The sequence below is a fragment of the Dermacentor silvarum genome, chromosome 9, assembly GCF_013339745.2.
Source record: "Dermacentor silvarum isolate Dsil-2018 chromosome 9, BIME_Dsil_1.4, whole genome shotgun sequence".
Lineage (NCBI taxonomy): Eukaryota > Metazoa > Arthropoda > Arachnida > Ixodida > Ixodidae > Dermacentor > Dermacentor silvarum.
In genome coordinates this window covers 136658862-136674692 of record NC_051162.1, presented here as the reverse complement: position 1 = coordinate 136674692, position 15831 = coordinate 136658862, and the positions used below count along the sequence as shown (strand labels likewise).

General features: G+C 47.5%; 1 protein-coding gene across 1 annotated transcript in view; it reads right to left on the bottom strand.

Moving 5' to 3' along the window:
* Window positions 1-15831, bottom strand: part of LOC119464428 (exocyst complex component 5-like) — a 223009-nt gene that overhangs the window by 157863 nt on the left and 49315 nt on the right. The window contains exon 5 of the mRNA XM_037725388.2: window positions 3573-3711. Within this exon, the coding sequence (XP_037581316.1) occupies window positions 3573-3711 (139 nt within the window). The remainder of the gene's footprint in view (window positions 1-3572; window positions 3712-15831) is intronic.

The following is a 15831-nucleotide window of genomic DNA, read 5'->3' as shown; positions in this document are numbered from 1 at the left end:
TGCTTTAGTTCTTTGCAGTATTGAGAACTGAGATGTTATAGCTTTAGTGTTATTTTGTTCCATATGCTAGCCACGATAGTGATCTCGTGTGTGCATAGGGTTATAGTTTACAGTATTCCTAAAGACATTTGTCCTTACTCATTACATGTAACAGGGTTCGTACAGGTTTCTGAGGCAAAAATTCAAGGATATTCCAGGACTTTCCAGCACCTGTCACAGGTTTTTCAAGGACTCAAAGCGGCATCCAAAGTAAGATTTCTTTGCTCTAACATTTCCAAAAATGACCAGTTTTATTGCACTTACAATAAAAATATATGTATGTCACAACTGTAATAAAAATGGCTAGCCTTGATAATTTCTCAATATCACAACACAAAATGAACGCTTACCACAGCGACTGAGATTTCTCCGATATAGGCTGGGTAAAGTTCACCAAAAATATTCAAAACATTCAGCATAGGGTTATTGCACTAAAAATAAATAACTGTAGATTACAATGATGCTAATAATATCTAGCCTTGATCACTTTGCAAGTTCACAATACCAAAAAACAAAAAAGTTTACAAAACACAACGAATGTCCCCAACAGCTACTCTGACTTCTCCAGTATTAACTGGGTAAGTTTCCGCACATTTCCAAACCATTCGGCGTAGTCTTCCTACACATTCATTATATTATAACAAATAGATGTATACTGCAATTTTGTAAAACATGCCTTGTCTTGATCATTTCTCAAGTCCGCAATATTAAAAGTTAACACAACGAAAATCCACAACAGCTGCTCAGGCTTCTGCGGCATTAGCTGGGTTGGTTCATCAAACATTTCCAAAACATTCAGCATACCACATTTTCCGGTGTATAAGACGCGGTTTTTTTTTCTTAATTTTTCGTCGGTGCGTCTCAGAACGGTGCGTCCTATTCACTTTTTTTTTTTCGGAAAGACTGCCGGCAAAATCGGATCCGATGTTATGGCCACGCGAAGCGCGCTGGTTGACATAATTGCTACCGGTTCTGTGCGCGCTATCGAGGTGCCGGGCTCTCGTCATCAAGTTCGGGCCCCAGCGCCGTGCGAGAAGGATGGTGCAGCAACGCAAGCGGCGGCAGGCCGACCGCGAGTCAATCGACCGCGAAGTCGCCGCATCTGCAGATCGCTGTCAAGATACGGCGCGCGCCCCTGCGCAAACTACGCAGTTGCTCCGAGAGTACAAGCAGCCCCCCCCCCCCCCCCCCCTCCGACCTTCCTCCCGGGCTGCCTTCCCGATTTCCTCCCTTGCGCGCGATTCGGTTCACCGTCGCACGCTTTCATTCGCACATAATACAGAACGGCGCGCGGGGACGATGTTATCGCCCTTCGACTTTATACGGAACATCGCGGCAACCACAACGGCAGAAATGCGCCTGGAGTGGAAATATATGGCACCGATACGCTCGCGTATAACCCGCGTTCACGGAGTGAAACGTCACTATGACTTTTTTAAATCGCTTACCGAAAGAACAGGTGCGTTTATACACCCGTGTGACTTATACACGTTTTGTTTTTGTTTTTCGGAAAAACTGCCGTTTTGAGGGGAGTGCGTCTTATATACAAATGTGCGACTTATAGAACGGAAAATACGGTAATGTTATTGCACTTATATTATCATAAATAATATAACAAACCTCCACCCAAAGGCACTAAGCACAGTGTAAAGTTGCTCTACTATAGTTCTCTTTATATAGCTTCCCCTCGCGGCACAAGGCAGACCGACGGGCGAGGAGTGAAACGAACGATAGGGTGAGGAAAGCAGTGAAACTGCCAACCGAGCCAGCACCGAAGCGCGGCAAGAGTCTCTCGCTCCGTTCGCGGTTTGACGCGGTGAAGCCTTTTATTTTTTCCGCGCAGTTCAGCAAAACGGAACGACGCCGACCTACCACAGAAAGGAGGCCGCAATGTCTCTAAAAAGAGTGCATTGCTCACGAAATTCAAGGATTTTCAAGGAAGGAAAAAAATTCCAGGACTTTCAAGGGCCTTGAAAACGCATTTTTCAATTTCAAGGGTTTTCAAGGATTTCAAGGACCTGTACGCACCCTGATGTAAATGTGCTCTATTATGTCCGCCTTTTATCCTGTTCGTCTCTTGAGCGTTGAAATTTGTGACAAAGACACACCATGCTCTGGCTCGAAGCTTATCACATGTCGATACGGCATGCAGTTTGTGGGGATGCGCGACTCTCACGCGTCCCCTGATGTTTTCCCCTCATGTCTCCGGTAGTCCGGCTTCTCTGCGTGGCTGTTGCATGCCATAAAACATTACATAGCAATCCATGTTCTTTGACAAAAGGTGCTGAATGCGCCAAACGTCAGAGTATAGATTAACCTTAACCAATGCAGTAATCAGTGCAAACAGCTTGGGAATCATTCATGAGTGTACACATTCTGTGTTCGAGCCACCACCCACGTCTTACACCAGATCCACCACCTGCAATTCTGCTACAATGACTAATTCTGGAATGTGAAATTTTCTTGACTGAACTGCTTTGGATTCTCTCAGTATTGCAGTGGTCACGCGTCACAATGTTGCTGACAGTGACATCAATGCGTGCTTTTGTGCTTTGTGTGCTCTCCTCGTCATTCACTGGAACACCACACATGGCATGCACAGTGTGCCCCACGATTAATTACATAATGTACACCAAATTTGTGCTAATATTTTATGCCATACATTTATACCAGGTGTTTCTACGAAGGCATTAAGCAATTTTTAAAAGTAGTCTGTGGCAGACAGCACAATTTTAGTCTTTCAGCTGGTCTGCTCAAAGAGGTAGACATTATTTGCACAAGAAATCGAAATGCATAATCAACTAATTAACAAACATTCACAAATTAAGCTTTTAACTAGTTATCTCATGGCCCATATTGCAATTTACAAATCGTAGTCGGGGAGTTCACAAGGCAGATCCACTTGGAACAAATTCTCAGGATGACACCAGTTTCGCGATAGTAATTCCTAAACTTTGCTAAGATGTACATGGGCAGTTTAATTTTGTGCTTCAATGCATAAAAGGACATGGTGTTAAAAACATAAGCAGAACGACAGTGCATACTTACCAGAAGTTTGATGGTGCTTATCTCAAAAATGGTTTCACCCACAAAATTATTTTTAAGTGGATGTGCCGTGCAGTCTCACCGGCTGCAATTTGTAAATTGCAATATGTGCCTTAAGATAATTAGTTAAAAACTTGATTAGTGAACTTTTGTTAATTAGTCTATTATGCATTTCAATTTCTCGTGCAAGTAATGTCTGCCTCGCATGAAAACCAGCTCAAGGACTATAATTGTGCTATCTGCCACAGGCGATCTTAAAAATTGCTTAAGGTCTTCCCAGAAACACCCAGTATAATGACTGATGAGACCATACTATGAGTAGGAATTATCAATATTTTTTAATTAATGTGGTTTCACTGTACCTTAAGAATGTGTTCCCTCTGCCCCAGGTCCTGTACTGGTGGACCAGAATTATTTTGCACATTATAAGTTCAGAACTGCTGGTGCAAAGAAACTAAATGGAAGACATAATAACCAAAGGCACCCACCCTGAAGTGTGACAGAACAGCCGCAACTTGCCTCATGGTCTCCTTGTCACCTTCATGATGTGCTCGGACAAATTCGGCAATTAGGGCCTTCTCAATCTCATTGTACTTCTGAGCAATCCTCGAACGTGCCTTCTCAAACCTGGAACAAAGGACACTGTCTGAGCGTCACCAGCCATAGAAGATAACAGGAAACAGCACTCACCTACACGCAAGTGCATGCAAAGTGGCAAGCAATCTCAGAAGCAGCTGCCACATCATTGCTTTCAAACACATATACAATCATTAAAGGGACCGACAACTCACCAAAATTTGTTGTGAGATTCTATGGCAAATAAAAGAACACACTTTATATTGGCAGAATCAAACAGGACATCAATACTTGAAAGAGGCAGAATAATTTAAATTAGAAAAGTATGTAAAACCGTGTGCTGCAAGCACTTTACTGTGAAACTAGTACTAACAGTTGGATCTACCCATCTGATCATAAACAGTAAGCAAGTTAGGTATATTAAGGAGTACCATGATTTTTGCTTAATAAAGCAATCATTATAATTTATATGCCTTTGCATACTTTTCGATGCATATTGCTACACGCGTGTGGTATTTGATTGTTTGAACGAGGCGCGCGGGCACCATCACTCGAGAAAAGAGGAAGAAGAGCGAGCTGGGCTAGCGCGGTGAATCAAACCGATCTGCTTCCGCTGCCACCGAGTTGGTCATGTATCCCGCCACTGCCACACCACCTGGATGCCGCTGTACTGCAGCTCATTCCCTGCTCCTCGCCCATACGCTGACGCTCGCTGTTACTCACCTCGCCGTCTCTACCCTACTGCTGATGCCCCTGACAGCCGCACCTCCGGGCGATCGCCATCGCCTTAACACCGTCACCCCAACCTCGCCGCTTTTCCTCGCCAAACCGCCGGACGGAAAACTAGGCCATGCATCTCTTGGAGGTAGTGCTGCATCACGTTCGTCCTGTCCAAATCCTCGGTTGACGCTCCTCCCGAATACAAACCTAATTGAAGTAGACGTAGATGGTGTCCCGTTGACGGCATTGATTGATACTAGAGCCCAAGTGTCCATAATTAGTGCTAACCTATGTCGTCGCCTCAAAAAAGTTCTTACGCCTGCCGTCACTCGAGCTGTACGCATCGCCAATGGCGCCACTGTTGCCGTCAGGGGTATGTGCACTGCTCGCGTAGAAATTGCTGGCCGCCAAGTTCCCGTCCTGTTCACCGTGCTGACCACTTGCGCTCATGACCTAATCTTCGGGCTAGACTTTCTGACGACGCATTCTGCCCTCATCGAGTGTTCCACTGGTACGCTGTGCCTCGAGCTTCCACTTCTTTCCGACGTTCGCCCCGAACAACTGAACACCCTCTGCTCTACAGCATTTGTTCGTTTACCTCCAAAAGCCCTAACCTTCGTCGAATTGGCCTCAACGGCAACCGTGCCTGATGGCGACTATGTTGTCGCACCTATTCGTGATGTCCTCCTGGCGCGCGACATCTCTGTGCCACGCTCCATCGTTACCCTTGCCGCTAATCGGATGTGTCTCCCCATTATCAATTTTGGCTTGACGAAGCAAGTGTTACCTGAAGGCGCAGCGGTGGCCACACTTCGGTCAGCGACAGACGACCACGTCACTGCTTTTGCAGCCGACACGTCTCCAGATCCTCCTGATTACCCACAGGATGCCTTGAACCTCGACGGCCCATTACATCCCATGATTGCTCCGGACCTCGCACCTGACCAAGCAGCCGTCTTACATTGCCTTTTGCTTTCCTACCATGACATATTTGACACTGACAATCGACCACTTGGTCAGACGTCCCCTGTTAAGCATCGGATAAACACAGGTGATGCTGTTCCCATTCACCGCCGACCGTATCGCGTGTCCATGGCAGAGCGGCAGGAAGTAAACAAGATGCTCGCCAAAGGCATTGTTGAGCCCTCGTCGAGTCCTTGGGCGTCGCCGGTTGTGCTCGTCAAAAAGAAAGATGGCACATGGCATTTCTGCGTTGATTACCACCCCCTAAACTGAATCCCTAAAAAAGACGTTTACCCTTTACCACGAATCGATGACGCCCTTGATTGTCTTCACGGTTCCGAATACTTTTCGGCCATCGACCTTCGATCTGGTTATTGGCAGATTTCTGTCGATGAGCAAGGCCAAGAAAAGACCGCTTTCGTCAGTCTAGATGGCCTCTACCAATTTAAGGTTATGCCGTTCGGTTTATGCAATGCCCCCGCCACGTTCGAACGGATGATGGACTCTCTGCTTCAAGGTTTCAAATGGTCAACTTGCCTTTGTTACCTCGACGACGTCCTTGTGTTTTCTCCTACGTTTAAGACGCACCTTGAGCGCGTCGCAGCTATCCTTGACGTCTTCCGCAAGGCTGGGCTCCAATTAAACTCATCGAAGTGCCACTTCGGGCGCCGACAGATTACAGTGCTCGGCCATCTCGTCGATGCTTCCGGAGTACAACCCGACCCAGAGAAGGTTCGAGCAGTAACAGATTTTCCTGTACCTCAGTCTGTCAAAGACGTCCGGAGTTTTGTGGGGCTCTGCTCTTATTTCAGACGGTTTGTGAAAGATTTCGCAGCAATCTCTCGACCACGCACTGAATTCTGAAGAAAGACGTGCCTTTTACGTGGGGTTCCCCTCAGGCTGCCGCATTTTCACGCCTTATCACGATTCTGACCAATCCACCGATCTTGGCCCACTTTGACCCGTCTGCACCTACAGAGGTCCGAACCGATGCCAGTGCTTATGGGATCGGCGCAGTCTTAGCGCAACGACAACACGGACACGACCGCGTTATAGCCTACGCTAGCCTGCTCCTGACAACTGCAGAGCGCAACTATTCGATTACCGTGCGCGAATGTCTTGCTCTCGTCTGGGCTGTTTCAAAGTTCCGCCCATATTTATATGGCAAGCCCTTCTCAGTAATCACAGACCATCATGCGCTGTGTTGGCTTTCATCGCTCAAGGATCCTACTGGTAGGCTCGGTTGTTGGGCTCTCCGATTACAAGAATATCCCTACGCAGTGACGTGCAAGTCGGGACGCCAACACCAGGACGCAGATTGCCTCTCTCGCTACCCAGTCCAAGACCCGACCTCTACGTCTGATACTGACACCGACGCCTGCGTTCTCTCTGTTTTTCCACTAGTCCATGTCGCCGACGAGCAGCGCCGTGACCCGTCCTTACGTGTCATCATTGACCGCCTGGAATCGTCACTTGCCGACAGCTCCCTTCGCTTATTCACACTTCAAGATGGTGTACTCTACTGCCACAACATTCACCCCGACGGCCCAGCATTACTCCTTGTGATCCCTAAACACCTTCGCTCGGCTGTTCTCCACGAACTTCACGACCTCCCCCCTGCCGGTCACCTCGGTGTGTCACGTACCTACGACCGGATCCGCCGACGCTTCTTTTGGCCAGGGCTTGCTCGCTCTGTTTGAAGATACGTAGCTGCGTGTGAGAAATGCCAGCGACACAAGACACCATTGACGGAGCGCTCCCTGCTGGGTACCTTCAACCGCTCGACATTCCCGCGGAGCCATTCTTTCGGGATGGTTTAGACTTGCTTGGTCCTTTTCCTCTTTCAACCTCTGGGAACAGGTGGATCGCCATGGCCACAGATTACGCCACGCGCTACGCCATCACCCGAGCGCTCCCTACAAGCTGCGCCACAGATGTCGCCGATTTTCTTCTTCGCGACGTGATTTTATTACATGGAGCTGCGCGACAACTTCTCAGAGACCGTGGCCGGACATTCCTATCAAAAGTTATCGCGGACATCCTGCAGTCCTGTGCCACGAGGCACAAGCTGTCCACGTCATACCATCCACAAACAAATGGCCTCACGGAGCGTCTCAATCGCACTCTCACAGACCATGCTCGCGAAGTATGTCTCTTCAGACCACACAGACTGGGACCTCGCTCTACCGTTTGTCACGTTTGCGTATAATTCCTCGCGCCACGACACAGTCGGTTATTCCCCATTTTTCCTTCTGTTTGGCCGAGAACCAGCACTGCCCCTCGACACAACCCTCCCTGTTCACGCAGCACCGACCAGTGAATATGCACTTGGCGCCATCGCCCATGCTGCCCACGCAAGGAAAATTGCCCGTGACTGCCTTCTGAACTCCCAAGAGAGTCAAAGGCATTTGTACGACTGGAGACACCGAGACGTGCGCTTCCCACCTGGTTCTTTGGTGCTTCTATGGCCTCCGTCGCATCAGGTCGGCCTGTCGGAAAAACTGCTGTCTCGTTACAGAGGCCCATACCGAGTGCTTCGTGCCGTGACTCCCATCGCCTACGAGATAGCCCCTGACGCCCCATCTGCTTCCCAGTCCAGTGATATCGTGCACGTTACACGACTGAAGCAGTATCACCCTCCCAGTGATGACATTTAGACGCTCCAAGACGTCGCTTCTGCCGCCGGGGGATTATGCTACACTCGTGTGGTATTTGATTGTTTCAACGAGGCGCGCCGGCGCCATCACTCGAGAAAAGAGGAAGAAGAGCGAGCTGGGCTCGCGCGGTGAATCTAACTGGTCAGCGCTGGAACCGCTGTTGGAAATATAACCTGTAAATAGTTGCTCGTCTTACTGACTCGTCCTTCGCGTAACAATATTATAATGTAAAAAAAGAAAATTCAGAGCCCTTTCACTACTGTGAAGATGGAAGCCAGCAAAGCTGTGACTATGGTGGGTCTGCTGTAGTGAATATAGTGAATTCATATATTATCATTATTGACTATATTGGGTGTCTTCGGCATGTTTGTCAAAGAGAAAGGACACCGGCGTCTTGTTTTCGCCCGGCGCGATGACAAAGTAGTGCGTTTGCTGCGCCAAGTCCGTCCGCAATGCGCTCTGCATCACGGGCTCGACCTTCTGCTGAGGCGTTGGCGCAATGCCGATAAGACCTCTCCCTCTCCTTTCTCGGCGGCTCATACCCACATATCCAACGTGGGTATGAGCCACGCGTGATTTCTTTCTTACCTTCTTTCTTTCTTTCTTGTCCAGTCCCTGGCTCATACCGCCATATCCAATGCGGGTATGCGCCACACGTGATTTTATTATCGTTAATCGTGACGTAACTGACAAGCATGTTATGTTATTGATGTCATGACCTATCAGTCACGTTAGTCATACATTCGTACCCTTCCATTCGCAAGTGAATGAGACGCCACAAAATTGTTGCCTACTTCCGGTGACACGGACGCGATCTGCTAGAACTTAGTCCATGACAGCTTCGCTGTAAAAAAGTTCATGATTGACAAGTGGCACAGCCATCCCACGAATGAGTCCAGAATATGAGCATCTGGTGACACCCTCCTTGTGTGGCAGTGCACATGGCAAGCACTCTCAGAATGGGCATGGAAGAGCAGCAACAATGCAGACCTCTGACACGCCTTTTCGCTTCTTGATGCAGATACTGATTATCATTGCCACGTGGGATGAATCATCCGGTGCTGCCTCTGTACAGCTGTTCCAGCTTGCATCGACGGAGACCGACAGCATAAGTTGCCAGGCGTCACTACTGGATGGCCAACATCAGTCCCACGCATCGCAGCATTTCCTGGAGCGCCATCTTGAACTAACTTGGACAATGCCATCGGCATCGACAGATGCATCCCCAGCGCGCTTTATAAGCAGTTGGCTGTCCTTGCGCCCGTCCAGTGGGCATGGAAGAGCAGCAATAATGCAGACCCCTGACGTGCCTTTTCACTTCTAGGTGCAGATGGGTTCGGCTACTCAACTCTTCTGGAAAAAAATAATAATGCTTTTTTGCTGTCACTTCCATGCCCACAAGTGTTATTTCGCCCTGCTTGCGAATGTATTCATGTATCTAAAATGTTGCTACTATCAGGTGATGTAGAGCTGAATCCCGGCCCTGATCCCGCTAATGACGACACCGGGAAACAATATAAAGAGCTGTTATCACTGCTAAAGGGACTACATGCCAAGGTTGATGCGAAACATGAGGAAATCATGACTTCTCTTAACGAGGTCAAGGATGCCCAAACTGCGCTCGAGCAACAGATTGCTGAAATTGACAATAGGCTATCCACAGTTGAAAGCACTATCCAGCCGTCTGAAGGGAAAACATGCGAAAGCCTCGTCCCTCAGGTTACTAATCTTAACCACCGTCCCGACGATATCGAAGACCGATCGCGCAGAGAAAACTTAATCTTTCAGGGCATCCCTGACAGTCTTTCAGAAACTTGGACGCAATCTGAGCAGAAAATATGCACAGCCCATAACATCACACTAGACCTAAATCTGGGCAGTAGCGATGACCGCATATCTCGCGCACATCGATTGGGAAAGTTTGTTCCTGGAAAATCTCAGCCAGTTATTGTTAAGTTTCAATCTTTCAAATTCAGAGATAGCATATTTTCATCACACAGCAAGCTAAAAACTTCTAGAATATTCGTCAATGAAGATTTCTGCTGGACAACCAGAAAGTTGTGCAAAAAGCTTTTTGATTACGGTAAAGCCAGTGGTCAGCAGTTCTCCGTGCGATATAATAAACTGTACATAAATAAGAAATGCTATGTTTACTCCCCATCTACTGACCACGTCTGTGAACTTCGTCAGAGCCGCGACCCAAGTACAGACAACGGCGCGTTAAGCTCGTCGTTTGCCAGTAGTGACACGTTGGTATCCTAACTAACATTGCGCAGCATGATACACCTTACACTAGCTTGTCTTTTTTACTAACATTAGGAGTATGCTAAGCAAACGTGACGTTTTATCTTCTGTTGTTGACACATGCTTGGTGGATGTCGTTATACTCACGGAAACCTGGCTCTCTGCCGAAATCGGGGATGACAAACTGTTTAACTGTGACAAAAGATACGCCATTTATCGCTATAATCAAAATGTCAGATCTTGTGGCGGGGCACTCATCGCTGTGGCAGACAATCTTGCTTGTACTCAATACTCCATTGGAGCTCGTTTGTGTGAATCATCAAAATATGATACTCTGTGCATGTTACCGCCCTCCAAGTGCAAGCTAAGGTTTTTGTGAACAGTTGCACGACGTACTAAAAAACCTAGTATTACATTTTCCCTGTGCTTCCTTATTACTCTTAGGTGATTTCAATTTCCCTAAAATTAATTGGTCCATCTCTCGTCCCGTTGTTACAGAATCGTCACCTGAAAGCGCAGCCTAGATTTAGCCTAGTTTATGCCTAGATTTTAACCTCACACAGCTCGTTTCCCAACCAACTAGAATTGGCCCCACATCAGCTAATACACTCGACCTAGTTCTTACGACTGTCCCAGATATTATAGAGTCACTCAGTCTGTTCCCCAGTTTAAGCGACCACTCTTTCATTCATTTTTTTATAAGAGCTCCTGTCACACACAGAGTAAGTGCCCCTAAAACAATACGTGATTACACGAAAGCAGATTATACTTCAATTAACAGAGAACTTTTAGAGGATTGTATGCCTGGTTTCTTTGATCGTACTGTTGAACATAACTGGAAGCTTTTCAAAAACAAATTGGTATCACTGATTAATAAATATTGTGACACTCTTACGTGCGTTCCAGGTTTACGCCTTAACAGGATGAGGGGCATCCAAGATGGGTGAAGAGACTACGTGCGGCTGGCTCGCTGAATCTCGACAGGCACTCAGCTGATCAAAGCCGTCGCGACTAACTCTGCCTGCCTGGCTGTTCAATAAATGCCTTTTGTGGGCGTAACAATATGTACCAACATGTATAATTTCCGAAAGGAAGTGCTCGCCTTGGTTTACCACATTAAAAAGGCTGCTAAAAAGAAGAAAAGACAGTTTCGCCTAGCAAAACGTGCCAACAACCCCGCACGTTGGCGCACCTATAGTGTTAGCGACTCCCCCGGGACATTCAAGTACTCGCCCGATGACGAAGGCACTCCTCATTTAAATTCTGTCACTAGTACTGAACCACTCGTTATAAAACATCATTGTACTGTATTATAAGAAGAAAGAAAATACTACTTCACCAGTTCTATTACACTTTTACAAAAAAGAACTAACTGACATTACACTGTTGACAACAAGGCGGGCGGTCAAAAGGTTTCGTGTTCGCTCGACTCTGCGCCGCCCGCACTTTCGCGTTTCAGTTTTTCTGTTATCGTGTAGGGTTGCGCTTGTTTTTCTGGCTCGCGAACCTCGCACTAACTGCAAGTAACAGAGAATTCCACTTCCATGCGATGTCGCGGAATGCCCGAACGGTCTACGCCACTTTACCAAAATCAGCTGCAGCGGCGCACCGTACCGCCATCTTTCGGGCGCCGTTACACTCACCAACGGCAGAAAATGGCGTATGCAACGTCACCACTCCTCGGTTGGCGTGGCGGGTGATTTGAATTGCAATAAAGGTATTTGGACCTTTCAGATCGAATTTTTTCATAAGCTAAGTCTTTTCTTTGCACGAAACAAGCGTTTTGAGGTTTCTGGAAAGGTATTTAAACAGTCCACGTCGACTTAGTATTTGCCTTTAGTGTCCCTTTAATGATACACTCCTGTCCCTCTTGACCACTAACCCATCAAGATTTTGGCATAGCGTTAAGCCCAGAAAAAAGAATGCAATATCTCTTACAAATTTTGATGATGAAGCTATACGCAGAGAAGATTGTTGCAATGTATTAAATGAAGTGTTTGCTAAATCATTTTCAGAGTGATCTACTGTTGTACCACCACTTCACCGTTGCAATTTTTTTCCAATGGATCCTGTAATTATTGATTTTTCAGGTGTTGCCAAGTTAATTTGCAGATTCAAATTGTCAAGACACCCTTCCTAAACTGGGACTCACGTTAGCACCTGAGAAAATGCAACTTCTATGTGTCAATGGCAGACGAAGCATCCTCCTACCACAACAGGCAATAATGTTGACATTGGGTCAGCATGAACTCAGGGCCACCCACGGTCAAATTAAAATTCTTGGGATTCCCATCCACAGTTGCAATACGGGGCAATTTTGGACGACTGAGCTCGCAAAAGCAATGGCCCAGGCTCTTGCACACTATAAAGCACGTCTCCAACAAGTTCGGCGGGGAACGGCAGGCAGCCTGCACTACCCTCAATTGGTAAAATCACCTATGGAAGCACAGTCGTAACACCATCAAAAACTGCCGAAAAAAACATTCAAGTACTCTACTGACAAATCCTTCGGACAATTACAGGTCTCCCGAAGTTCACGAATATATGCAAACTGCAAGACTTAACTTACGCCCCTGTCACCCATCGACGACATCATCAAACATGCTGAGACATCACTGAATAATCGACTGCATCTCACGACACAGGGCCAGGACACACTGCTGTGGGACACCCGACGCGTCCGCGTAGAACCGCGGAACACTGCAGGCGAAGAAACCACCCTTGCTTTTCCTACCCTTTACCCCTCCAAGATGTCTACGCCACTCGCAACAGGGGCCACTACGGCCAGACAAGCGCCTCTCTCACCGGCACAATCAGTACGACGCCAACGCGATATTTACTGACGCCGCACTCGATGGCTGCCGCATGGCTTTGGCCTGGTACAAACCCTCGACCGGTGAGGCCAGGCGCTATATTTATACACTAAACTATGCGACGCCTGCGTAGGCAGAACTTTTGGCCATCTGGACCGCCTTACAAGACAATGCAGTGCCATCCACCATCTACACCGACTCATTCGAAGCATTAAAAGACATTGAGGACCACAGTGTGGAAGATGGAAGATATCACTGCTCTATGCACCCGCAATATTCTACAGCACAAGCAGAAGAATGACATTGACGTTAGGGTCGCCTGGACGCCGGGACACGTGGGGGCCCAGGGGGGAGGTAACGAGGTGGCGCATGGTCTTGCCACCTCACAATCTGGAGTTTTACCTTTTCGTCTCCAACCTCTCGTACGCGGGTTTCCCAACCTTGGTGACCACCCCTATGCGGATTTGCCCCCGAACTCTCATTTCGAAATGGCACGAATACGTCGCTTCCTTACGTACGCTAAGAGGGAGAGACTCAAACATCTCACTCCTCCTCACATGTTTAAGGACCTCGCCCTCAGCCGATCCCAGGAAATATTCATAAATAAAGTACTTGCCAACACGGCTACTATTCTTGACAGAATTCACAAATGGCAGACGTTGGCTGACCAAAAGAAGGGCATTGACGCCTCTGCCCCACAAAATGCACTTTCTGCCACTCCGTCTGCGAAGCCAACTTGCAGCATCTCATTTTACACTGTCCCACGTGAAATATTTATCGGGACGACAACAATATATTTCTGCATTTCCACATTGAAGCTTTACAAAACGACATTCTCGAAAACCCCGATCACCCAGTAAAGTTAGCCCACTTCGGCGTTGCTAGCGGCCTGGCTCGCGCGATTTAGTGGGTGTCTGCCTCTCCTCGTATGTCCCTCCTCCCCCACCAGCGACCTTCAGTCCTCCCTTTTCTTAAAAGAATTCATTCATTCATCTAGCTGTGGTATTGATAACATCAACTCAAAGAGTCTCAAAAATAGTAAAGCATATTCCGCTATCTTTCTGTCGCACCTTTTCACACAATCTCTACAGTGCTGTGAAATTCCAGACAATTGGAAAGTGGGAAAGGTGGTTCCTGTTTCCAACTCTGGTAACCCTCAGTCACCTCCCAATTACAGACCTATTTCTTTAACGAGCATTCCCTGTAAACCTCTGGAACACATCATCTATTCTCATCTTGTGTCATTTTTGAAATATAACTCCTTTTTTCAGCGAATCTCAGCACGGCTTTCGTAAGTACAGTATAGACCACTTATAACGTAACCGCTTATAGTGCAGGACCGGATATAGCATGGTTTTTTCAGACTCCCGTTAATTTTCCCATAGCACTCCATGTATACGCATACCGCTTACAGTGTAGCCGCGTGAGACGAAATACCGGTTATAATGCGACTTCCGTGGGAAAATCGCGCTGACAAGGGCGGTAGCGAGCACGCTTCTCAACGAGGTGCGCAAACCAATGGGGGAGATCAACGAGGGCGATACGGAGGAGGAGCATGAGACGTGGAGCACAAGTCCAAGGGCGATAATATCGTCGTCGCGTGCCGTATGTGCGAGTGAAAGGCTGCGGGGGACGCGGGCCTTCACGGAGAGCGAACGCACAGCGGAGAGCGAACGCACAGCGGAGAGCAAACGCGACTTCCATCGCGCGGAAGGCCATGGGGGTATGGGATGGAGGGAGGGTAGACAACGCTGTGCCGCGGCACCAAATGCATATCTTGCAACTGGGCGCAAGTGGAACTGGCGACGCAATCTCCCATGTGAAAGGAGCAAAGCGGGAAGGCAGCACAGGAGGGAGGGCAGCTTCTACTCTGCCAACGAATGCGTTCGCGCCTGTGCCGGCTGTCGGTGTTGTCGCGCGCACCGTATCTTGAAAGCGATCTCCACACGGCTCTGAGCTTTGTAAGCGATGTGCTTACGCCGCTCAGTTTCCGTTGAAGCGATTGACCGCACGAACCTTCACTCGCTGCGGCAGCCGCTCAGCTCGCTTTATCGTATCAAACTACTCCCATACTGCCAGTGTTTCGCTGATGAAATCTAATCTTGGCCTTCCGAACTTGCACTTAAGAAGAAAAATTTCACATCTTTGTCTCTTTCATAAAATTTTTTTCTTGAACCAGTCACTGAAATGCAAACTTTTATCACAACCATCGTATTTATCAGCCCATATTGATCACCAGCATTAAGGTCGCTATACCTTTTTGCCATACTAACCTGTTTCATGATTCATTTATACCAGACTAGCTCAGAATGGAACCAACCACCTTCCCAGTGCCATCGCCAGCATTGCAGAAGTACAGTCATTCAAGGCCGCAGTTGTTCACCACTTCACAGAATAACCTGTGCAGCTATTTGTTAATTCAATAAGTTTTGTATCTTACATGTACAATAATGTTGCTAACGGTATTGTCATTCAAGGCGTTTGGTATTGACCTGTTAGAATAACCTGCTCTGTTAATCATTGTTATTTTTCTTGTTTTGTTTTGGTTTTTTCATACATAGCTTTGTTGTTGTTTACATTATTGCGCTTCTATAATCTGAATGCACCCACCCCCTCTGTAATGCCGCATGGGCCCTGAGGGTATTGCAAAAAAAAATAAATAAATAAACAAAATAAATAAATAAATAAGTGCTTTTGTAAGCGCGTGAGTTTGGGAGTCTCCCAGTATTCTTGGTGGTGATATGTGGTTTCCAGACACGTAACAACTCATTGGG